Genomic DNA, 26,192 nt, shown 5'->3' with positions numbered 1-26,192 from the left:
CCCTGGATCACACTTGGAGAACCTGCTCCCTAACACACGCATGCACGCACTCACGTAGACACACACGCAAACACACACACCCAAGTTCCCTAGATGCCTAGTTTCTGCCTGGGATGCTCAAAATACAGAATCTGAGGAGATCTCTAAAGTGCATTGTCACTCTCTGAATTACTCTATTTGAAGCCGACTTAAAATAAAGAAGGTACCTAAGTATTTGTTGAATGATGAATAAATGTTACATATTTATGCAATGTGTATCCCAGTATGCTTCAGCTGGTAAGTTAAGATTAGACATTTCTGTAGCCTACCATTTAAAATCCATAATTATTTCCAAATAAGTTAATATTTGGAAACTAGTACTTCTAATTAAGGATTGCATGGGATAGAGGTTAAGATTATGGACTCTGGAGCCAGGATGCTTAGTCTGAATCCCAGCCCCAGTACTTAGTAGGGATCATGGGCAAGCCACTTAACCCCTCTGAGCCTCCATTTCCCCATCGATAAAATGAGAATAATAGCAGTAAAGGTTTGCAGTCCCTTATATTCATCTCCAAAAGTCAAACACCTCTGAAAACGTAAATATTATTTATAACTGTGTAGCAGCACACTCTGACCTGAACTCTTTTGGTAGCAAAAGCTGACTTGAATGGGACACGAGGTGCTTTTCATTGATCCTGACTGTTTGTATATTTTGATGCAGAAATTTGTTTGATTATGGAGTGCCATCCTAGATTTGCTTGCTCTGTGTATTATGAATATCTCATAGCACGCTGTAGATGCACTGCATTCCAGAACACATCTGCCCCCAAGGACATTGGGTAAGAGGTTGAGGATAGGTACTACTGCGTCGGGATTAAATGGGCTAACATACATAAAATGCCTTGAACAGTGCCTGACACGTAGTGAACACCGTATGGGTTTCGTTACATTAATAAGATTGATAGGGTAATCTTTCCAAAGAAGCCTACGCAGAACTGAATAGAAAAGAAAGCACTTCTTATTTTACTTTCATGAATGAAGGCTGGATTTTTGTTTTATTTTTCACTCTTGATTTGGGGCATTTGGGAAAAAAATGACAAGGCACTATATTCCAGGTTTGCATCAGGGAAAATAGTAATGTTAGAGGAGGAAATACTGCATCAGCTTTGTGTATCTCCTTTGTTGTTAGGAAGGTTGTAGACATCGAAGGCGCTTCTGAACTAGTCATTCTGTTGAGTTCACCGAGCTTCTGCGGCATGCCTGGCACTGCTGGGCACTAGGGCCGCAGCTGTGTAGAAGCCCAAGTCCTCTTCCTCAAGTTGCTCACAGGCTATTGGGAAAGAAACACTTGTGCCAGGTGTGGTGCAAAATTCACTTTTAAAGGAGATGAACCTGGTGATATCCTACCATTAGGGTGGCCAGATACATACAGGATTCCCAGTGACATTTGAATTTCAGATTAACAACAAATAATATTTTAGTATAAGTATGTCCCACAAAATGCAATATTTGGGACATAATTATATGGAGCCCTGATGGTGCAGTGGTTAAGTGCTCAGCAGCTAACCAAATGGTCAGCAGTTCAAATCCACCAGCTGCTTCTTGGAAACCCTCGGGGGCAGTTGTACTCTGTCCTACAGGGGCGCTAGGGGTCGGAATCAGTTTTGCTTTTTTTGTTTTAGAGTGAAGAAAAGCAATACTGCAAATGATGGTCATCAAAAGTCAACTTAGCTTCCACCACATATTGATTTTTATTTCCCTTTGGGATAAACACCATAATTCCTTTTATCAACTTAATGGGTGTAACCAGGGCATGTGGGTCACCATGTAGTGCCTCAGTCCTGATTCTTCTGACCCTGCACTAGCACGACCCTAAGAGTGAGCCTCCATTAACATCTGGGCCCTCGGTGCCTCACTCTCCTACCCTAGTCCCGGCCCTGGCAGTAGTATGCTGAGGGTGGGATGAGCTGACCCAGTGCCTAAGGCAACCAGATCTGCCATCGTGTGGGAGGGCACCGTCCCAGCTGAGTCCTAGACATAGGGCGGTGCTCTTCCTCACCAGCTTCTTTTCTCCCACTCATGCAAGGCAGGGCCTGTGGTGCCTGGATAAACCCTCTGACCACAAGACTTTCATTTTGCCAGTGAAAATGTGGGATAACATCACGATGCCAGTTCGTGAACTGGGAAAGCATGAAATCACAAGGATATTTGAAGCACTGGGCACCACCTCTGGAGCGTGGACTCCTTGATCAGGGTCGTTCACGTAAATGCTAACTAACCACCTGGGAGGTCAGCGAAAGAGAGGAAGACCCTCAACGAGATGGATTGACACAGTGGCTGTAACAATGGGCTCAAGCACAGCAATGATTGTGAAGATGGCGCAGGACCAGGCGGTGTTTCGTTCTGTTGTGGGTAGGGTCGCTATGAGTCGGAACTGACTTGACGGCACCTAACAACCACGGCCACCACCTGGAGAGTGGCTTCCTGAATGGGTGGGGACTTCAGATGTTAGCCACTAGGGTATAGAGGAACATTAATGTACCACACTGGGCGTCGCACGTTGATATCATACGTCCCAAACCATACAACCCCGCGATCTAGTCTTTGTTCTTGTCTGTGATTGGCACGGTGGGCTGATTTCCATCCTTTCTCCTGTTGCAATTACAGTTTCCCAGGCAAGGCTTGCAGCAGACCCAGCAGCAGCAACAGACAGCTGCCTTGGTGCGGCAGCTCCAGAAACAGCTTTCTAGTAAGTACCCCTGTTTGTCACGGGACAGACGGCTCCTAGGACTTTAAAAGCAAAGAAACAAAACAGCGAGCACCACACAAGTAGTGGGCTTCTGAAAAACAGCACTGTCTCCCTCAGTACCATTGTCATCTTTGGCTTTGGTCCAGGATGTTTTTGTTTGTTTTGGTCAAATGCTTCCTTCCTGGAAAAGCCCCAGTCTTTTGCTTCAATACTAACTTGGCTGTTAGGAGACCTAAGTTCTGGTACCACCTTGACTGCCATTAGCTGGATCATATGGTTTTTTTATCCATGCAACGAGGAGACAGACCAGTAACTTCTTCTAGGTCTCGAGTTATGTGGTTGTGAGGTCCGGAGGGCAGCTGGGAATGAAGGCAGTTTCGTGGGTCTGGTAACCTGCAGACTCTATAAGGAAGAGGGGGTCGGTTTATGACGGAGGGCCAGCTTGGTTTTACTGTTGATTTTCTGCCTGGCTTCTGTCAGTGTTGATTTTGGTGTCTCTAAAATATTTCACTCAGTGGCTTTATTTCATTTCAGTTAAATCATGTAAATCAATCATCTTTTCCAACTATGGTTTACTAAGTGTGGTCTAATAAATGGAGCCCTGGTGGCGCAGTGGTTAAGAGCTCGGCTGCTAACCAAAAGGACTACAGTTCAAATCCACCAGCTGCTCCTTGGAAACCCTATGGGGCAGCTCTACTCTGTCCTATAGGGTCCGTATGAGTGGGAGTCAACTTGACGGCAGTGGGTAATTTGTTAGTCTAATAAACAGAGTTGAGTTTAAAACATTCTTGTTTCATTGGTTCCAGAGTTTGTATTCTTGCATGGCCAATGAGAGAATATAATTTGGAGGAAAGATGACAGATTTACCTTTTAGATTTTTTTCTAGTGTTTTGAAACATGTGCTTATGATTTTTGTGTAGTAGCACCACTTCTGGTCTACCAGAGTTCAGGGAGTGTACCTTTTTTTTTTTTAAGTCATCATTTAAGGGGCATCTACTTGGATCCAGGCACTGTGACTTTTTATTTATCAATTCACTTCATTCTGAAGCCACCCTCTGAGGTTAGGTATTATTTCTATTCCCATTTTATAGATGAGCAAACAACCCAAGAACGGGGACTCTAAATTATTTGCCCAAGGCCACTTAGCTAACAGTAAGGGGTGAAGCTAGGACTTAAACTCAGATCATTGCCTTCCAGAGCCCACCTCTTAACGATAGTATAAGCTGAGCTGCCCAACTCCAGAGGGCTCCTCTGTACTTACATATATATTCATATATATGTCTGTTGCCATTGAGTGATTCCAATTCATAGCAATCCTATTGGACATAGTAGAACTGCCCCATAGGGTTTCCAAGGATCAGCTGGTGGATTCGAACTGCCGACCTTTTGGTTAGCAGCTGAGCTCTTAACCACTGTGCCAATTGTATATATGTAGCCCATGCAGATGGGGTCTCTGGATTTGAATAGTCCCACCTGAGTTGTTCCAACAGTAACTGTCTAACCCTGTGTTGTTTTTTTATATGTCCTGACTGTTTTTTTCCTCTGTGTAATACATGCATGCACACACACTTGAGTCAACACACATACTCTCACAACATACACTTTGGTGCATGCATGTACTCTCTCAAAGTTCTCTTTTATATACCTTATGGCCGTTTGCAAGAAATGACCCAGTCGCAAGCTAAGACAGCCTTTCTTTCTGTCTCATCTATTATGTCAGAGTTAAAACAGAATTGCTGACTTGTTTCTAGGAACATTTTGAGAGCTTGAATGTTTTATGGAACATTTCGTCCTTGTGTTAGTACTGAGTTGCTTCTTAGCTCAGAGGTGGAGACTGTGGGTGGGCCAGTTAACTGAATTCTCAGACCTCGTGTTGGCAGACGTGGGTCTGTGATGTAGAGTTGGGCCCTCTATGTAATGAATTTAATTCTCAGACCTCGTGTTGGCAGACTTGGGTCTGTGATGCAGAGCTGACCCTCTATGGAATGAATTCAGTGGCAGTTTTTGGGCCCTGTCACTAGGATCTCTCGGGGCTCTGGTTGTACTCCCTGGCCAGCGTGTTTCCCCTATACCTGAAGCTGGGACTGAGAACAGTGACAAGAGGGTGACATGTCCCTGTGGCAATCTTTTGCGTCTGTAATTCTGTCTGCGTGTGTTTTTCTCATTAGGTAACCAGCCCCAGCAAGGAGTAACTCCCTACGGGCATCCTTCACACTTCTGAATCTGGAAGAGGAGAAGACAGGAAGTTTTGTGTTTGCACTGAAAAATAGAAAACCAGATTTATCACATTAGTCATTCTTAGAAATGTCCCTTTGTTCTTTCATGTCTCTGAAGCTTTCCTCTGTTTTACGCTACATTTCATACAAAGGCGTTTCCACAAAAAAGCAAAGGAGAAGTTTTGTATGGTTGCGTTGCATTCAACTTCAAAGTAGGTTTAAAAGTGTGGATCAACCTACGGGCCCCCTGCAGGAAGAGTTTGGTAGCAGACCTTTTTGAAATTGGTGCTTTTTTGAGACTCCTATTTACAGAAAGAATGAATGATGGCAGATTTCAGATATTTATGCACTCATTCATGATGAAGATCCCCCCCGCCCCAAACTGTGCCGGACCAGACTACTGATTTGAAAGGCAGGTCAGATCTTGATGGAAGAGTTGACCCATCTATTCTCTATCCACCTGTGATGGTGAAATGGACATTTATTTGCATCACCTTAATTTGAAATGTTTGTAATTTCATAAGCACTTTATAAACTTTGTTCTTATTTAAGTAGGATTTTGTTTTGCTTTGCTTTCATTGTGGTCAAAAGGTGCTGAAACGGATCGTTGCTTAGCACTTTTAAACACCCCTGTAAGCATCACTTAGGATGCGTGGAAGCCTGTTAGAAGTAGTAGCCAGACTCCAGCTTGGTTTCAAGGGTGAGATCACTGGCCAGAATCTTTATGAAAGTACAAAACGTAAGTTGTAAAGGCCCGAATGAACCACCGTGGAATTATTCCCGTCATTATTGCCAGATTTGGCAAAAATGACTGTTCAGTTTTGGTTCTCCTGAACCTCAATGCCAACTTGAGAAAAAAAAATCTCCCAGCTGGCCTGAGATTCCCACAGTGCTCAAACTTGACGTGGTTTCCAGAGAAATCTGGCCCCTAAGTCCAGAAGGCTCTGGTTTTCATAAATGATTTGTTTGCTGTTTATTTTGTATGGTAAGTATTTGCTATTTTGAATTTAATTATTGTTGGTGTCTGTCTTGGCTGCGTATTGCATATACTGTATTTATAAATTGGTGCAAAAAGCACAAGTAAATTATACATCAAATTTATTATAAAGAAATAGCAACTATTTTAACTTTGTTCAAGTATGTGGTAATTTGCTCCTATTAGAGTAAAAAAATACAGTAAATTATTATCAGTTTGTGTAACTTAAGAGTATTCCATATAATATTTTTTTAGGTTTAGATGCATAAAATTTTGAATGTGAAAATTGCAGGGCATTTTAAAACATATGTGGGGAAATTTTCCCATGTTCTGTATTAAATTCATTTCCTTTGCCATCTGATTTTACACGTAATGTAGTTAAGCGTACTGTGAATAGATCTGTCTATAATGAGCAAACCATGTCCAACTCCTTTTTTTAAATGTAGCTAGTACAACTTCAGTACACAATTTATTTTGCAAATTATATAATTTGTATCTTCCTAGGTGAGTTACTCATTGCAAAGTTTGACTCATGCGAACGACCTCAAATACATGTCAGCTTACTTTGCTGTGGCAACATCTCACGTGAACTGCTTTGTACACTGTGAACACATTTTACTCCAGCCTGCTCCTTCTGTGTTTACTCTGGGCTGGAAAAGACTTTGCCAAAACATTAAAGACCATTCTTTTCACGAAAGTAACAAACTCTATTCTGCTTTCAGAAGATGTCTTTACATTTCAACTGGTTGTGTGTATCAGGTTTGTTTCTCTTGTGAAGTATACTTAAGAGCTCATGAAATTATTTTTCATCCAAGTAGTACGTCCCTACAATGACTGCATGGGCAGAACAACCACAATGGGAAAGTTGTGCCTCTGAGTCCCGCCCTGTCCTTGGTTTTGTTTTTTTTTTCCTTCTTTGCCTTCTCAAAAATTACTGGTATTTAAAATGCCAGTTTTCATTTTAAACCATGTATTTTTGTAGCTCAATATTGCAAACAGCAGTAATACTGTTTCAAGAGTGAGTGTTCTAATTGCATAGCATTTGTATGCACTTTATATTTTGCAGAAGTTAATTTCTTAATCCTTTTGCACATGACAGCTGTGGGGTGTGTGTATATATACATATATATATATATATATATATATATATATAGTGTCTTTTTTTTTTTAAATGAGGAAGCTAAGTGATGGGAAGTCCCTGTAGTTTCAAGATTCTATAGAAAGTGGAGGAAAAGCCTAGAGCTGGTTTTTCCCTGTGAATTATAAAGAAAGAAACTGGAATTTTGACTTAGTTTCATCCTGTTTCTTCCTCTATCCTAAGAGACTGCTTTCTTTTCTTTTTTTCCCCTAGCATATGTATTAGCAGTCTTTTCTTTTTTTTCCCCTAGCATATGTATTAGTTTCATTAAAATGTTCACACGTGAAAGCCTCACCCTGTGGCAGAACCTGGTAATTTGCTTGGTGAGATAGGACATCATCCTAGGATCAGATAGATCCCAGCCTCCCTTAAAGATAAGACCTTGGATTCGAAGGGAGTTAGGTACATCTATTGTGATTCTTGGACATAAGAAGTCTTGACATGCCTATTTACGCTGGAGGCTCCTTCCTGACTGGGTTGCATTTGTCACGTTATTTGTTCCTTTTGTCCAGGAGGTAGAAGGAGACCATGGTCAGAATGAGAATATCCTTTAATGTCTCGAAGCCACAGGATACCACCCTAAGAGATGAGTAGTAATCAGGGCACCTCATACGTAGGGCTAGCTGAAGGACACACGGTGAACGCTAAAGTAGCTCTCGGTTCTGTCTACTGAGGGATCTGAGCAAGACCAACAGCATTTTCTTCTCCCCCCCACCCTTACTAAGGCTCCTATAAATCTTCTTAAATAATAGGCAACTATTGGAATAGATGCTGAAAAAATTACACTGGAAAAATCCTACCCTCTAGAATTAAAAAGATGAAGCATATAATGCTCCCCCCCACCAAATTAATTCAGGTTGAATTAAGCATGTTATGTAAATAAATGAATTACAAAAAGCCACATTTGATGTGGGGTTGTTCAGATTTTAAATACAGTGAAATTTCATATATGTAATGGATCTAGCCCCTCCCAAACACTTTTCCCTTGCACAAAGAATTACCGCTTAATAAAGTAAAAACGCTCAAGAAGCAGTGGTTCCTCCGTTTTCCTGGTAAATAGCTCCAGACCGGGGTCCCTCAACTAGATTTTGACGTTCTAAAGAAGTTTCGTTGTATTTTTAAAAGCTTTTTAATGGGTGTATTTGGACAAAGATGTAATCAAGCCCCTTTCCACATTTTATGTTGTGCAGATGCTGAGTTGCTTTTTACGTGTAGAAAAATTAGGCTGCATGTATTTTTCAATGCAGTTATTAAAGCATTTTTTTGTATTCCCCACCAATGACGAATTTCAGCATGAACAAATGGTGAATCATAATCAGAACAGCCCAGTGCTTATTTTCTGTAGGTTTTAGTAAAGTATTTATAAACCAACCACAAGATATTTATACATCAACATGGTAAATTTACACCAGGACCGCAAATCTAATCTTTTCCATTGTCTTTGCTCTGAGCGTCATGCTTGTAACAGTGAGAGAAGGTAGCACTAGGCAAGCGATACAGCTAAAGAGAGAAAAAAAAGTCCATTCTTTACTGAAGAATTCAGGTACGCTAGCCATTTATTATTTTATGGTCAATAGTTTTCTCTCAATGTTCATTGTTATTTGTTGGCAAAATAAAAGTGCCTTAAGTTAACAATTTGTTTTGAGATCCATTAAAGAAATCAGTTACCAGTTCATAATGCATTTATTTACAAGTCTTTTTTTGCATGTCCATTGTAAATTGAGTATTGTAAAAGTATTCAAGTTCATTTACACGCCTCTGGCTGCCTTTGATTAAACTTCTTCCAAAAAATAAGCTCTGTCCAGATGTTGGCTTTATTCATACAGTGCTGTCTTTTCACTTTATTTCATATCAGATTACTTGAATATAAGTTGTTGCATAATCACTCCCCAGCGGATTCCTTGCTATGCATTTGTAAATCCCAGAGTCCGAGGTCTGAGGGTTCTGAATGACCATGGTCCCCTGTGGGTGCAGCAGCTCACTGCCATGTGGCCTTCCTTTACCCTCCGTTGACAGCAGGGAGTGGTCGGGCATCTCCCACGTGACTTCTGGCTTGGGCACTCCCAAGGCCACACAGTGGAGCTGCACCGCAGCTCCTGTCCTTGTGAGGATACTCCTGGGCGGGCGGTTTGTAATTCGAGGAGGATAGGCTACAATCATTACCGGAACAGTGACCAGTGCGTGGCCAACACTGTTCTGAGCCTTACAAACATAGTTTCCTCTGTTATAAGCAGTTGCTTCTTTGATGACTAAGGTGCCATTTTCATGCAATATGTATTTCCCATTAGTTTGGGGCCTGTCTATTACATGACCACTTGGTAAAGTCCATTTGATGTTGGGTTTAGGGCTTCCGTCAGACACACAATGCAGCGATAGAGATTCTCCACTGATACCCTTCACCGTCCCTAGTGCGTAAGTAAGAATAACTGGCTTCTGGCCGATTTCCAATACGATTAATTTCTCAATGTAGCCAACTTTATTCCTTGCCGCACAACGATACTTCCCTGCATCCTCTCGAGCTGTTTTATAAATGATAAAAGAACCATTGCTTGCAATCCGAAACTGAGAATTGCGATATCCACTGGAAAAGCGTGTGCCATTTGGTAAAATCCAGATTATTTCCGGAGCTGGGTTTCCGTCAACAGAGCAATTCAATGCTGTGGGCTTGCCCAGGCGGGCAACTACTTTTTCATTGAATGGATTTCTGAATGTCGGTCTTCTCAGCATTTCCAGTACTTCTAACTGCACCACCAACACACTCTCTCCACCTTCATTCCGAGCCACGCAGATGAAATCGGCCGAATCAGAAAGCCGCACATTCCTAATTTCCAAGGTCCCATTTTCATGGACTGTGATTCTGCTCCCGTAGTATGGGGCTGTGAGGAAAATATTGTCTGGCATGATCCACCTGACCTGAGGAGTTGGTGACCCTTCCGCTCTGCAGTCAAAGTGCTTCTTGGAATGCCTCACGGCCGTGGCTCTCATAACAGTTTTGTTTGCATACAGGCCATTGATTAATGGAGGTTTGGAGACAACATCCAGTTTGTACATTCTCGTGTCATCCCCACTGGGATTTCGGGCTACGCACACATAATCCCCAGAATCAAGCAGTTTTACTTTGCTGATGGATAAAGACCCATTGGCATGAAACGTGTACCTGTTGTTGGAGAATGAAATCATGTCATTGGAAGGCAGCAACCAAAATATTCCTGGCTTGGGTTCCCCAGTGACCTCACAGTCAAGGACGGCTGTGTCTCCAGCCTCGACTCTCATGTAGGTCTTAGAAGCTTGCCTTATCCGTGGGGCAGCTGTTACCACAGTCAGGTGGACCTTCATCTCATCCTTCCCTAGGGTGTTCTGGGCATAGCAAGTATAATCTCCTTCCTCTGCTACCCCAACTTTGTTGAAGTATAAGGTTCCATTGTCAAAAAGGATGTACCTCCGGGTCCTATGGCCACTGTCATCTGCTTGCATTGCATTGTTAATCATTGTTCCATCGGGGAGACTCCAAGATATTTCAGGCACTGGGGAGCCAGAAGCCTTGCAATCAACTTGGAAATCTTTCCCATGAAGCACCTGTTTATTAAAATGCTGCTTGTGGTCAATTTTGGCAGGCTTCAGGCGTAGAATGACGTGCATCCAGATCAGATCGTCCCCCATTTTGTTTCTGGCAACACACAAGTAGTCACCACCATCTTTTTCTGTTATTGATGCAATAAACAGCGATCCGTTTGGGTAGACATGGATTCGGCTGCCCATTCTAAGGTGAGAAGAGACTGATTTGAGTATGTAGCTGTTAGCAGGGGGAGAAATCTTTATTTAAATGAGATTAGCTTTATGGACACAAACTATTGCAATGAAAATTAAAATCAATATTAGCTGATTTACTGTCTTCTAAGCCATTTGCTGAAAGATGAAATTATCTGATGATAGGTATAATTTAGTGCAAACAAGCAGTAATTCTCAGGTGGACTTCAAATGAGTCTCCCTTACAGGGAGTTTTTTTAAAAAATCATTTTAATGGGGAAATTCTAGAAATACTGGATCCCTAGACACCATGACTTCCTTGGCCATTTCGCATATCAAATAAGCTGAAGTGTTAGGTCAACTCGGACAGGTGCATACAGTTCTTACTTAGCCTCACTTTAGTGCAAGAAAGGGAGCCCTGGTGGTGCAGTGGTTAAGAGCTATGGCTGCTAACCAAAAGGTCAGTGGTTCAAATCCACCAGCCGCTCCTTGGAAACGCTATGGGGTGGTTCTACTCTATCCTGTAGAGTCGCTAAGAGTTGGAATCGACTTGACGGCAGTGGGTCTGGTTTTTGGTTTAGCGCAAGCCTTTTCAGTGATTAAAAAGCTGCACGTGCAACAAGTGAAGGTGACTGTGAGGAAGAATTTGTTGTGTGTAGGGGTTGGGTCAGTAGTTTCAAAAAACTGTAAAACCATTGCCGTCGAGTCAATTCCGACTCACAGCGACCCTATAGGCCAGAGTAGAACCAGCCCGTAGGGTTTACAAGGAGCGGCTGGTGGATTTGAGCTGCCAGCCTTTTAGTTAGCAGCTGTAGCACTTAAGCACTATGCCACCAGGGTTTCCAGTAGTTTCAGAGTGAGGGGAAATGACACATAACATTAAAGGACAAGTACGAGTTGTCCGTAAGTCGGACATCCGTAACCTGGGGACTGCCTGTACTTTTTAAAAGACGTTATTGAATTATTAGGTTAGAAGACAGGTTCCACTTTGTTATAAAGAGAGCTAACGCCAGTGTAGGGTACTTTAGAAGCTTGCTGCAGCATCTGCCCTGTGCGTGCAGCTGTCAGATCCCTGTAAAGCCCCCGCGTTGGGTTGAACTATGTGGAACGTTTTTCTCCCCTAGAGAATATGCGCTAAAAACCCAGATGCCGTTGGATCGACTCTGACTCATGGCAACCCCTTGTGTGTCAGTGTAGAACTGTGCTCCACAGGGTTTTCAATGGCTGAGTTTTCAGAAGCAGACTGTGGCGCCTCTGGGTGGACTGGAACCTCGGTTAACAGCCGAGCACGTTAACACTTGGCACCATCCAGGAACTCCACGCGCACTATACAACCTGCCATAACCGCGTTTAGCCACCGGAGGGAAGATCTTTACTGGCAAAACTAAATCTAGGTCTTCAGAAACACCAGCGGAAATTAAATTGTTGTAAAAATGAGATCAAGAACACCCATAACGAAATGTCTGTATGTTTCCTATCGTTTTTTGGTGACGTAGCCTAAGCAGGTAGGTGAAACTGAGAAAAGTGTCGTCTACCTTACACAGCATACCTGCTGACAGTCAAGCAGCCTAAGTCAATCTTTATTCTGCAGTAACCTAATCGTAAGAAGCGTGGAGAGACTGTAGTGAAGCATTCTGAAAGGGTGCTGGTGTTCTTGTCGTTTTTTCTCAAGTGTGAAAGGAACTTCTCTGGCGTGTAACCAAAACCTGTTGTTTTCGAATTGATTCCGACTCATAGCAACCCCATAGGGCAGAGCAGAACCGCCCCATCGGGCTTCCAAGGAAAAGCCAGTGGATTAGAACCACTGGCCTCTTGGTTAGCAGTTGAGTTCTTAACCACTGTGCCACCAGGGCTCCTTCTGGCGTATAACCAAAGCTAAACCCATTGCCATCCAGTCGATTCTGACTCATAGCGACCTTATAGGACAGAGTAGGACTGCCCCATAGGGTTTCCAAGGAGCAGCTGGTGGATTTGAACTGCTGACCTTTTGGCTAGCAACTGTAGCATGCTGTAGCTCTTCACCACTACACCACCAGACTCCTCTGGCATGAAGTCAGGGAAGATCGTCATAATGGATGCACTTAATGAAAGGCATGGAAACCGCCAGGTGCTTTGCGTTAGTCTTTAAATCTGTAGTTACCTATTGTACAGATGAAAACTGATATTCAGAAAGGTGTAATAGCCCGACTTCAGTCTGGTTCCCAAACCCTATCTTTTTCATTGTGCTACACCGCCACCAGAAACCCTGGTGGCGCAGTGGTTAAAAGCTCGGCTGCTCACCAAAAGGTCAGCAGTTTGAATCCACCAGCCACTCCTTGGAAACCCTATGGGGCAGTTCTGCTCTGTCCTATAGGGTTGCTATGACTCGGAATCGACTCGGCGACAACGGGTTTTGGTTTGGACACTGCCACCTGCTGTTCTTTCCTAACGCTCTAAAAACACTGATTCTCAAATTTGGGTGCTCATTAAAATCACCTGTGGTGTTTAGCGTACTACTGATGCCTGGGTCCCACTCCAGAATTTCTCATTTAACTGGTGTGGCATCTGGCCGAGGCATCAGGATTTTTAAAGTTTGCCAGGTGACTCTTAACATGCAGCAACACGGTTGCGAAGCTTGGATCGTAATGCCGTTCCCGTTAACCTGCATCAGAATCACATGGGGCCTTACTTAAGATACGTATTTTCTGGTTTCACCTTCCAGATATTTGGATTCAGTAGGCCTGGCCTAGGATCTGGGAAGTCACATTTTTAGCAATCTCCCTCAGCTGACTTTTATGCATAATTAAGTTTGAGACCCAGTCTTAAAGTTTACCTGCAGGGCCCTTAAGAACACAGGTCGTTTGTTAAAACAGAGAGAGTTTCTGACTGGAGTTCCCAGACAATGCTAATAATGCTACTGGTCGGTACTACACTTTGAGAACCACTTAAGTTACAGTGGCCTTCCCCCCAAAATCTTGTGCCACTGGAGGTTGTAATACAGTGAAACCTGCAAAAGGTAGAACCCGCGTAAGGCGGAAACTTGTCAAAGGCAGAAAACTTTACGAGACCCGGAGAAACGGGGCAGTCCCGTTGAGTTCCGACTGTCACAGGTTTCACTGTCTATAAAATAGAAACATAACTATACCTGTTTCTTTTCAAGAGAGAGAATTTACTTTTGAAAGCAGACCTTTTCTCTGAATAAAAGAAATGAAATACTTTATAAAGATTATGCATCGGGAAGCGGCTATGGCTTTCCAACGCAGTAATTCTCAGGCTTTAACATGCATACGAGTCACCTGGGGATCTTTTCATCCTGCAGATTCCCGTACAGCAGGCCTGGGGTGGGGCCTGACTTCTGCCCCTGGAACAAACTCCCAGGTTGTGACCAGCAAGACTCCGTTGCCGTCGAGCCGATTCCAACTCATAGTGATCCTACTGGACAGAGTAGAACTAATTGCCCCACAGGGTTTCCAAGGAGCGGCTGGTGGATTTGAACTCTGACCTTTCAGTTAGCAGCCGAGTTCTCAACCACTTGTGCCACCAGGGCTCCGGGCAAGAGCAAGATCCCAGAGGAGAGAAAATACAATTGTGTACTGCAAGATAAGTTGCGTAAGTCAAATTGAAAGCTGTGGATGTAGATTAGTAACACTGTGTCTGCACCATTAAAAAATATCAAGAAAGGCTTTTTGGACAATGACAAGCAGATTTTAAGAAACTAAAAGTTTTTTTTTGTGAGGGGGGGCATTGTGGAGTGGACTTGGATCAGCAGAGCTATGGTGAAAGTTTTTTTAATTTTTAGAATCTAAATGCAAACTTCTAAAGCTAAGAAGAGACAACAGTGAGGTCTTTTATTATGATTGCAGGAGAAGTACCCTTTTCTTTCAGTTGAAATATCTAAAGCATATAAGTAAAAATATTCTTGCCTTTTTGAGTAGGTTACTTCCAAAAGAATCATTAAAGTGGCATCTGCGATCTTACACGCTTTGCTCCCTCTTCTGCCACATGAACGATCTTTCTATGCTTCGTATTTTCCCAAAACAAAATATAAACAACCTGCCTCATTTCCTTGCAGGAATACCTGGTCAGGACTCATTCTGAGGTAGGAATAACGTGTTTTAGAACACTTTCCAGACTTCCTTTGGATTAATTTTTTCAGATATTCCCTTAAACTTTTTCCTAACTCCTGATGAAAGATTTACATTTTCTAAAATGGGCTTACTGTAAATGTTTGTGACCTTGTCCTTACAACCTAAATCTTGAACTTTACCTGTTACTCCCATCACAAGTGTGATGCCTTCTATCCTTCTTGCACTGGTTTCTGCATGGGTAGTGAAAACTGTATTCTCATTACGCAGTATAATGCGCAATCTCCGTGTAAATGAAAATCATACCTCTGAGCTGTGGCATTTATTTTAAATGCATTGATTTCAGAAAACAGAACTGGCATTCAGTATTAATGAAATGCTTACAATTCCTCGAAGGCCAAAAAAAATGACATGCTGTTATGATGAAATTAAATACAGTAACCAATAAAGTTTTGCAAAGATTTGATGCCAAACATGGATAGATGTGTTAGAGGATAACAAACATAAGTGTGTGATCTCTAAAGTTCATATCTCCTAAGGGCAATTTTTATTTTTAAATCTAAATAAATTCAATTTAACATTCCACGCAGGTAGTTTTGATGACTTTGCTATTATTTGAAAAACTCGAAAACTAACATTTACTTTTGAATTAAAGATCACAAGGGGAATTCACTAACTGCATGCAATAGCAACTCGTTTTAACACTAAAATGTCTACTCTTCAACTTTTAGCACGAGTAGAAATTCTTATCTACTATGTGTAACTTTTTCTGCATGAATATTTTCCACTAATTAATTAACAAATATATAAAATGGAAATGCCCGTCCTCATCTTTTTTTTCCTGGTATTTTATGAACAATCACTGCATAAAGTCATGCAGATGCCAAAACTGATAACTCTTAAATAAGCTATAATTGGAGTCTCTGGCTGGTAAAAATGGTTAGCGCACTCAGCTGCTAACCAAAAGGTTGGAACTTCGAGTCCATCCACCCAGAGGCAACCTGGAAGAAAGGCCTGGTGACCTACTTTGAAAAACCAGCCATTGGAAACCTTATGGAGGACAGTTCTACTCTGACACACATGGGGTCATGATGAGTGAATCAATTTGACAGCAACTGGTTTTTTTAGAAGCTATAATTATTGCTTTTAAAAGATAAGATTATATCTATGCAGAAAAAACCCATTGCTGTCAAGTCGACTCTGACTCCTAGCCACCCTATAGGACACAGTAGAACTGCCCCATCGGGTTTCCAAGGAGCCCCTGGTGGATTCAAACTGCCGACCTTTTGGTTAGCAGCTGTAGCTCTTAACCACTGTGCCATGAAAACCACCCATACAATGAGTGTTCAGACGTCTATAAGAGCCCACTAGAGAACATGGATATGTGTGTCATGGTTTGAATTACGTCCCCCAAAAAAGGTATCAATTTGGCTGGGCCACGATTCCCAGAATTGTGTGGTTGGCCTCCATTTTGTGATTGTAATTTTATGTTAAAGAGGATTAGGGTGGGATTGTAACACCACCCTTACCCAGGTCACATCCCTGATGCAATGTAAAGGGAGTTTCCCAAGGGTATGGCCTGCACCACCTTTTACCTTACAAGAGATAAAAGGGAAGGGAAGCAAGCAGAGAACTGGGAACCTCATACCATCAAGAAAGCAGTGCCGGGAGCAGAGCGGGTCCTTTGGACCGGGGTCCCTGCGCCGAGAAGCTCCTGGTCAGGGGGAACATTGATGAGAAGGCTGACAGAGAAAGCCTTCCCCTGGAGCTGATGCCCTGAATTTGGACTTTTAGCCTGCTTTACTGTGAAGAAATAAATTTCTCTTTGTGAAAGCCATCCACTTGTGGTATTTCTGCTGTAGTAGCACTAGATGACTAAGACAATGTGTATATATGTGTCCATTAAGGTGGTGGAGGTCCTGAATACATTCAGCCATGTGAAGGTCTTAATGTTGTTACTCTCATAAAGAGCTTTGCAATTTTATGGAAAAAGAATTTATATTCTGATATAAATTCTGAAACTAAAGTTTAAAGTGTTTAATAGGAAACTCTAAAGAATGAAGTAATGGAGTGTGTCCCACCAGAGCCCTGACTGCATTCCAGCAATTCCCGACTCTGTGTTGGAAAGAGAGAATATGAATACAGTTACCATTTTTACAACGGCCACAAGTATGGAGGCAAATGAGACTTTTATACTGCTTCTAGTTCTATAAACTCAGTAGGAGTTGACCCTTAATCATGTTAAAAAAAAAACAAACTTGGTTTTTATACCCCAGATGATATCAAAAGGGTTGGCTCTCTTTGGAAAGAGTTGCCTTTATGTATAGAATCTGTGGGTCCTCTAAAATTGCTGTTAGCCTCAGTGTATAGCTTTTTCCATTTCAGAAGCTGTATACCTAAATAGATAAAAAATATAATCCCAACACGAAGACATGAGTTTACCTGTGCCACTGGTCTATGACAGCCTTGGACGGTAACCGCCACATTATTTTGGGCTTGGGTTCTCCAGTAGCTGAGCAGTTCAGTAGTAACTTGTCCCCAAAATTCACCTCTGTCCATTTCTGGGATGCAGCTTCTATCCTGGGAATGGTCTCTCGCTCTTCCACCGTAAGCATTACCACCCTTCTCTCCGAGCCGGTGGAGCTGGTAGCAATGCACTCATAAGTGCCCCTGTCTGAAGAGGCTATGTTTCTAACATACAGCGTTCCATTTGAAAATAAGAACACCTTGGGATTGATAAACTGCAGGGGTTTCACTTCAGTGCCGTCAGAGAGGACCCAGTGAACACTGGGCTGAGGAGTTCCTTCTGCAGTACAGGGGAGTCGCACACTTTCACCCCAAGTCCCTACAAGGACTTGCCTTTTTTGTTCTAGAATAACAGGTGGGGCTGCGATGACTTGTATTTTAACCAGCAGTGAGTCCTGGCCAGCTGGGTTGCTGGCCGTGCATTTGTAAGAGCCGCGGTCATAAACGCTGAGATTGCGGATAACCAGTGTTCCATCCAATTTCACCAGAGCCTGGCTGCTTCCTTTAGATGTTTCTAAGACCACTGTTTTGTTGGCCAGAATCCAGGAAATCATAGGGCTCGGCCTCCCTTCAGCTCTGCACTTTAATTCAACAGTGCTTCCGGAATGAACTGTGATCTCTTTGATCCGTCTCTCCAGGATCCTGGGGGGATAGGAAACCACGGATAGAGTGACATGAAGGTAGTCGGTGCCGAAAGGATTGGAAGCAGAGCACAGGTACTGTCCGCGGTCCTGAATGTCTACCCTTTGGATGAACAGTGTACCATTGAGGAGAACCTGGAAGCGGCTGTTGTGTTTCCTTTTAGAAAAACCAAGTCCTGATAAGAAGAAAGAAATGTATAGTCATAAGCCATCCAAGTTTAGTTAAAAAATATAACTTGTTCAAGTGATAATCTCAAGAGGAAAGCTATCTTTTTGTTAGGCTGCTGAGAATAAACATATTAAAAAATAAAATTCGGACACCTAGTCCTCAGATGACTAAAATTATTCCTGGAATTTTTTATTCACATACAGGCAGTCCCCGGGTTAAGTCAAATTTGTAGGTAAAGTCAGAACTGGTACATACGGTTCTTACTTCATGTCAGTCACATGTTTGTCTTAGGATATAGTAGGCATTTTACCTTTCTACGCATAGCAAACACTTAAGAAACACTTCCAATGTTTCATGAGTATCACAAAGTAGTACCTGCGTTTGTTATTGTATCAAAGCTTTAATACAATAGGCTTTATGGCAGTCCATTATCAAGTGCAAGCTGTAACCAGGGACTGCCTGTACTTATAATCTGAAAGCCAGATGAGGCAACACAACGATCATTCTCTCTTTTTCAAACCATATTGCTTTGGGTCTGCTTTCAAAGCATTTAAAAAAACGTTAATACATGCTTTAAAACATTGTAATGGGCAAAAAATGCCAGTGTCAAATGAGAATGCCAATAGTTTCTGTATCTTGGGAGAAATTTGAAACAGGTGTTGATTCTTTGGACATGTGACCTGGAAACATAATGCAATCTTTTCCTTGTTTTATGGCTAAAGAACACTCAGTGAAATGAAACCGTTTCAAATACCTGATGAGACTCTGGTCCAGTGGATGGTGGGCAGGGGGGTTCCCACGGCTTCACAGGGAAGAAAGGCATCTGAGTTAGCAGGAACCGTAAAACTTGCAGCTTTCCCTCCAACTATTCTGGGCTTTTCAAACGCATTCCGAGGCAACGAGTCAAAGGGAAGGAATTCAGAAGTGCTTATTTTTTTAGCGTGTGTCTTCTCAAAGCCAGTCTTCTCTGCAGTCTTCCGTCCATCCCAGTTTGATGCAGGAGTGGTGTCCTCTGGCACGTTGAGAGGGGTCAACATGCTTCCTGTTGGTTCTTTGCCTTTGTCAGCAATTTCTGGGTATGACTTGTGCCAAAATTGGTTTTCTGACCAGGGAGTGGGAGTCCGTTTAGAACTCTGTGGTTTCGCTGTGCTCAGTGCTGGCACAGGAGTAGAACGTAACTCATCAGAGGAGATGAAGTAGGTGGTTCCGATTGTGAACTTGGCATTCGGGTGAACTTTGGGAGACGTTGCAGCCTCTGCTGCTTCCTGGTGTGAATTAGCATCCTGCCTTGAGGACTCAGACGGCTCGTCCATTGTATTGGCCATCATCCTGAAAGTGGGAGTTGCCACACTGTCAGTAACTGCACTTGGAGTAAAGGGAGGGGTGGGAATTGGCTTTGGAGTGGCAGGACTGCTCAGGAATGGTGGCACGGTTGTGTGTCTGATGATTGTGTTCCTGCTTGGGGTACTCTGGTGTTGGCCGCGAGACGAAGGTGTCTCAGAAGCAGCTGTGCTCTTCAAAGCCTGAGTATTCTCTTGGCGGAGTTCTTCAATTACATCTGTCCGATTAAGAGTTCTCGAATGGAGACCAATTGTGCTTGGGATTCCTTTTGGATTTTCTAGGGGAGAATGGGTGAAAGCAGAGCCACTGGACTTGGTTGAAGCTTCAACTGTGGTTAGAACAGGAGGTGCCGTAACAGTGGATGTGGTGAAGCCAGAACTCTGTCCTAGAGAGATGATTGGGTCATTCCTGTTCTTCTGGGGTTCCTTTTGTCTTTGTACTTTTTGTGGCCCAGGTCTGGCTGTTTGGATTTTACTGATAATGATAGATGCAGAGGCAGTAGGAGGAGCTGTCAGTGTGGTTGCTTGTGCTGATATGAAGTTTGTTGTATGTGATTCTTTGCTCGCGATACTAGCAACTGTAGAGTAAAGGGGTGGGAAGGTCCGCTCCTTTGTCGCTGGGAGACTTCTAGGACTGTGTGCTTCAGTGGTATGGTGGTGAGTTGTAGCCAATGTTACAGGTCGAATTTGCATCACACTTGCTGAAAGTGTTGTTAAATGGAAGGGGGAAACTTTATCTGTGGGTAAAGCAGGAGGTATTTTTGGAGGGACTGTGGCTGTGCTTTTTTGTGAACCAAATTTATGCAGATTTTTTAACCACTCTTTCTGGATATAGTTATTGGCAAAGATGTGATGCCAGGGAATTTTCCTTCTTGAAAGTCTTGTAATGGCGGTAGTACTAGGCATAGATGGCTTGGTGATGGGGTCTGAAAGTGGCGATATAATCAATGAATCTCTTTTTGTTTCACGGGTGCTAAGCACATCTGGGTAACCAGTATTCATTAAATGAGTTTTTTCCATATATACGGATATTGGGGCATGAGTCCTGCCCACACCAGTTGGAGTCACTTGGATACTTTCAGCACTGGAATATTTTATTGTGGGTGTTGTTTTCTCAATGTGTACATTTGGTTTGTTGTCAGATAGCAATGGTGGATTCTGGAGTGAAGTTGTAGAGTCTTCTGATGTGGCTGTGGCGATACCAGCTTGGAGGAAGGTGGCCGAGGAAGAACTTGGAAGAGACAGCGCTGCTGTAGCAGGGGCGAGCCTCTCTCTGGGCGAACAGAATGGGCACATCGCACTGTGCTCTGTGGCTGAAAACGCAGTGGTGCTGTCTTCAGAAGAACCTCGGGATCTTGCTCTCACAAAGCTCTGTCTATGCCGTCCAAGAACTGGAGTTCTGTACGGGCTGATTATTCGCCCCCTGCCCCAAATTTTCCTCCGTCTCCCAAAGCGTCTGGAGAGTGCAGTGTTAGTTGCACTATTTCTAGGAATCTGTACCTGAGAATTGGCAGGAGCATATGAATTGGTAGGGAGCACAGAGGTGCTAAGTTTTTCAGGCGTCTGAGAGTAGATGTGATTGCTCCTGGGTTCACTGACTGCTGTCCCAGATGTGTGATGACCATTCGTTGTATTGACCGACACTAAGAATACACCAGCTTTGCTGTTAGCATTGCCAAGCATTTTGATATTGACATCGTGGATCATAGTCCCCACTGTTATTGGAGATGTACTTGGGAAAGGCTCTCTTCCTCTCCCCATCTGGTCCATGTCCTGAAGTTCAGTTGCTTCAGATAGTAGAGGTAAGATAGTGTGTAAGTTTTGGTTGGTTGTGTCTTGCATTTTAGTTGATGTGGTTGGATTTAGATTCATTGGCATGGCTGTAGTTTTAACAGCAGTATATAGGTTGAAATCCATAGGGTTTTCAGGTGGTAGTATTTGTGGACTCACAACTGGGGAGGCTTCAGCGCCAGAAGTTATTATACCCATCACAGGGCTATCGGATATTGTTCTGGAATTAGCAGTAACTGCCCTTGCTGGAACAGCTGGAGCTCTAGTTGCCAGAACCGTAAGTTCCTCACCTGGAGGGAACACAGCTGAGCTTTCTTCTTCCTCACCAGGTAGTTTCAGGAGCTGGGTGACCAGTGGAGTCGGCTGTACTGTGCTATTTGCTCGTTTCTCTGGGGCAACATTCTTCTTAGCTTTCTCCAAAAGCACTGCCCAACGTTGCGGGTCAATTCTCCGAGCAGAGGGAGGAAACTGCCTCCTGTGCTCCCTGAAACGTCGATTTGTCGAATCTGCACGTTGCCGGTGTATTAACTCCCGATAGTTGTGCTTCTTACTTGTGCTTGATACTTGTTTTCCAACCTCAGCCTCTATCAGAGCAGATGTAGGGAGGTGCACAGCTGGTGGCTCCTTGGGGTGAGCAACGGTATTGGGTTCATCAAGTCCAGAGCCATCTGCTTCCCCATCGTGCTCCCCTGGCTTTTGTCCTTTTATTTTGACTGAAACTTGGAAAATCAAAAGATCAACCCCTGATGGGTTGGCTGCTACACACTGATAATGACCCTGGTCTTTTCGGGTGACCTGTAATATTCTTAATGTGCCATTGTTAAGAATTTGCTTGTCTCTTGAGGACTGAGAGAGCACAGTGTTTCCGGGAAGAACCCAGCTAACAGAGGCATCTGGGATACCAGTAGAATGACATGGAAGCTCAAGTGTTTCACCAATGAAAGCTGTGTGATGAGCCCCATTTTCATGGTGGGCTTCCACAGAGGGCTCTACCACAGTTATCCTGTAGGTGAGAAGATCTGCATCATCGTAACTGGTGCTTATGCAGTGGTATACGCCTGTGTCAAAACTATCAGCCATCTGGAGTTCCAATTTTCCACTTTTGTCTATTAGGATTCGTCCATCCTCACTAACATAAGGAGCTCTCACTTTACTCCCATCAGCTAGAAGCCACTCCAAATGTGGAGTGGGGTCTCCTTGGCCTGGGCAGTCCAGTTCAGTGGTCCCACCAACCAAAACAGTGCGTTCCAGCTTAGTATTGTTATCCCTTGGAATTATGGTCCATTTGTGCCTCACTGGCCTCGTCTCTGTCCTCGGTAAAGTGACTTGAGCATCACTTGAGTAGTGGATATGCAATGTACTGAGTGTGGTAGCAGTTCTGTTTAGTTGCAAGGAAATTCGGTCTTGCATTAACCAAGAGGGATCTGTTCTGAGATCAGCTTCTATGTTGGTGAAAACGTCTTCAGGCTTAGAAACCACCTGTTTATATTTGTAACAGAGCTGTGGTGTTTCAGTGATCAAATGGCTCCTTTCCAGTATCAGAGGAGAATCACTGTACAAAGCTAGAACTTGCCACACTGGCTGAATGCGGCTGTAATCTACGTCACATACCATAAATGTGGAAAACGACATGTTTAACATGATGTAGTCATTTTCTTCAATGAACAAAATGGATGATGTCCTTGAAGGCTTCTGGATACTGCAGACCACGTTAGCTTCATTTCCAGACTGGTCTGTCATATTCAAGGTGAGGGAGCCAAAGGGTGCCATGAAATCTTGTGGGGAGATGGAGGCAGAACCACTGTCTTCCAGAATGGTCAGGCTCTTAAGCTTCAGGGATGGGTCAATAGTGGGCTTGGTACATAGGAAAGCTGCAGCTGGGACCATGGCAAAGGACTTGCCTTTGGTGGCCCTGGGGTTCATGCAAAGTGGGCATTGCTGAGGACTGGAGGGACTTCTGTCTCTTTTGCATTTTATTACATCTAGGAAAAAGCACAATTGAATTATAACCAGTTGTGGCTTCTAGATGAATTAACGTTTGGACATTTTGAAGAAATAGCTTTTGCTAGAATTTGAAACAACAAGTTGGAAATTTTCACGTTTAATAGAAAGTTCTTCACATTTTTTGTCTTTCAATTGATTTCTTAGAAAAATATATTTTCTACACACCATGCTACAATATAATCTCCATAAAAAAACAGTTGCCGTGAAGTTGATTCTGACTCATGGTGACCCAATGTGTGTCAGAGTAGAACTGTGCTCCTCCACAGAGTTTTCAACAGCTTTTTTTTTTTTTTCAGAAGTAGATCACCAGACCTTTCTTCTGAGGTGCCTCTGAGTGGAGTCGAAACTCCAATCTTTTGGTTAGTAGCCGAGCACGTCAACCATATACACTCTCCAGGGACTAGTCAGAACCCACTCAGCGGCAACTAGTTTATAATATCCGTAACCCATTAACCCATTGCTGTCAAGTCGATTCTGACTCAGAGCAACCCTATAGGACAGAGCAGAACTGCCCCATAGGGTTTCTTTCCAAGGAGCGGCTGGTGGATTCGAACTGCAGTCCTTTTGGTTAGCAGCCAAGCTCTTAACCACTGTGTCACCAGGGCTCCATGCTATAAGTATGAGGATTTTGTCTCTCTTGTTCACTCCTCTATGTCCTATGCCTAGAAAGTACCTCACATATCTTTGGTATTCAGTAAATATTAGGTGAATGAATTGTTTCCTTTTCTAGGTAAACAAAACGACATGCTTACGTTTGTCACTCTTCATTAACAGCAGTTTAGTTCTATTTCTTCATTTTAATGTTTTGAGACAATCATAAAACTTCACTCTCCTTTGAAAGATAAGCTGTTTGATAAATGATCATTTACAAGTGCTTAAATATCATTTTAAAAATCCCACGTTTCTTTCCATTATCTTGAAAGAAAATTATTTTTAAAGTGGATGATAATTTCATGCACAGTTAGTAGGATCATTTTCTGTGGTATCATAACCACACAGCCAACATATGTAGTCTTTCATCTGGTTAATCATAACATTGCAATGTTAAATTAATTGATATTGTCTTGAATGTCTGTGTGATTTTCAAAGATAGGATTAACTTCATATGCTCTTTTTATTATTCTTTAAAATAATGTAGATGCTTTACTTGGTTGCAGTGACAGATTATCACGATAAATTCCTATTTAGTTGATTTTCTTTTTTGGTGATCAGCCCAGGTGAGTGAAACAAACAAAACAAAGTTGATACAATATTGCTCAAGTAGATACAAGAGACTAAACGGGCAGCTTCTGTCCAGAGGTGAGAAGGGTTAGGAGCTGGTTGAATGGACATGGGGAATCAGGGGCGGAAAGGAGGAGTGTGCTGTCACAGTATGGGGAAAGCAATTAGAGTCACATAACAATGTATGTATAAATTTTTGTATAGGAAAAAATAAAAAAATTGATACAATAAAAATGTACAGTTACTGTAAAATAAGAAAAAAAAAATGGAAATCAGGAATTCCTCGAGTTTGCACCGCTACAGTGCTTCATTCACTCATTCATTCTTCCAATCCCTTTGAGCCTGCTCTGTGCCGAGCTCCGTGACACCATCTGAATTCCCGCGGAATTTACGATTTCATGAGTGAGACAGGCAATTACAAGCTCTGTAATTAAGGGAATCACAAGGACAGGTGCCCAGCTCAGACTCTGGGGACAGAGAGCATGAAAATCTTCTAGGAGGAGAAAATTCCTGGTTAAAATTCTGAAAGGCAGGACTGGAAGAGAGGGACTGGTGTCTTTTTTATTTTATTTTGTTTTGCTTTTGTGTTTTGTTAAATCCAGGAAAAATCATAATTGAATTACGCAGCTCAGCTGGTTCTGTGGAAGGCCGATTACGTGACTGGTGGGTACCCATTCTCTCACCTCAGAACAACCTGCTGCAGTAAGTACCATTTCCCCTCTTTACAGACAAGGAAACCGACGACAAGGGGTTTCAAACCCAAGTCGACACAGACTACATGTGGCAGAGCCCAGCCTGTCTGATTACTGAGTCCGTGATACTATGTCCTGTACCTCACTGGGGTTACTTTTGAATGTGAATAAGCAGGATTAAGGGGAGCATAGGGATTACAGCAGACGGGCTTCATATGTTAAGACCCAGAGGTGTGAACAAGGGATTCCAGGGAAGGGAAGGAGGCGAGGTAAAGTAATCAAGGCGCAGCTTGTGAAGACCCTTAGGTACCACATAGCAGAGCTTGGGTTATTTTATCCTCCTGGTGGGTGGACGTCACTCAAAGGTTTTAAAAAGGAATGGGCTGGTCAGATTTGCATTTGAGATAGACCACTCTGGACACAGAATGGAGAAAAATTAGAGTGAAGAACAAGATGGACATAGCAGTGGTGTCACTAGAGGGGTGCAGGGGGGTGTGGTCCACATCGGGTGACACTGTCAGAGGGCGTGACACCAAAGTGACTGTTTATAAAATTTTTGTGCACTGTTTTAGCAGAAATTTGTTATTTTCTATAAAAATATCCCTGTAGGTACAACAAAAACAATTCTCATAAGCCCAGCTTACATGGATCAATATACCTACAAGGCTGAAACTCTATGCTAATTTACTTTTTGAACCTTCTCATGCACTCTGGACAGAGCTGTCATTATTACCGAATTACAACGACGCTTCGAATCACATGGTTTCATCTGTACACGCTCCAAGCACGCGCTGTTGTTTTCATTGCTTGGCGGTATTTCATAGTCGCTGATTTTGTCAAGCTTTCTGGTGGTTTAGCACCAACATTATGGTAAATAGCATGCAAGGGTGACACCATGAGTAACCACACTGGGTGACACCAACCCTAGTGATGCCACTG

General features: G+C 42.9%; 1 protein-coding gene across 1 annotated transcript in view; it reads right to left on the bottom strand.

Annotated features, from left to right (window-relative positions):
* Positions 1 to 8,728: 8,728 nt before the first annotated feature.
* The window catches only part of IGSF10 (immunoglobulin superfamily member 10), a 32,811-nt gene continuing 15,347 nt past the window's right edge, over positions 8,729 to 26,192 (bottom strand). Inside the window, exons 4-6 of the mRNA XM_004379185.1 lie at positions 18,960 to 23,318; positions 17,312 to 18,212; positions 8,729 to 10,818 (exon numbers count right to left, since the gene is read on the bottom strand). Of these exons, the coding sequence (XP_004379242.1) occupies positions 8,910 to 10,818; positions 17,312 to 18,212; positions 18,960 to 23,318 (7,169 nt within the window). The 3' untranslated portion in view covers positions 8,729 to 8,909. The remainder of the gene's footprint in view (positions 10,819 to 17,311; positions 18,213 to 18,959; positions 23,319 to 26,192) is intronic.

This window comes from Trichechus manatus, unplaced genomic scaffold (assembly GCF_000243295.1).
Source record: "Trichechus manatus latirostris isolate Lorelei unplaced genomic scaffold, TriManLat1.0 scaffold00062, whole genome shotgun sequence".
Lineage (NCBI taxonomy): Eukaryota > Metazoa > Chordata > Mammalia > Sirenia > Trichechidae > Trichechus > Trichechus manatus.
Note: the sequence above shows the minus strand (reverse complement) of the source record. Positions and strands in the feature narration are given on the sequence as shown.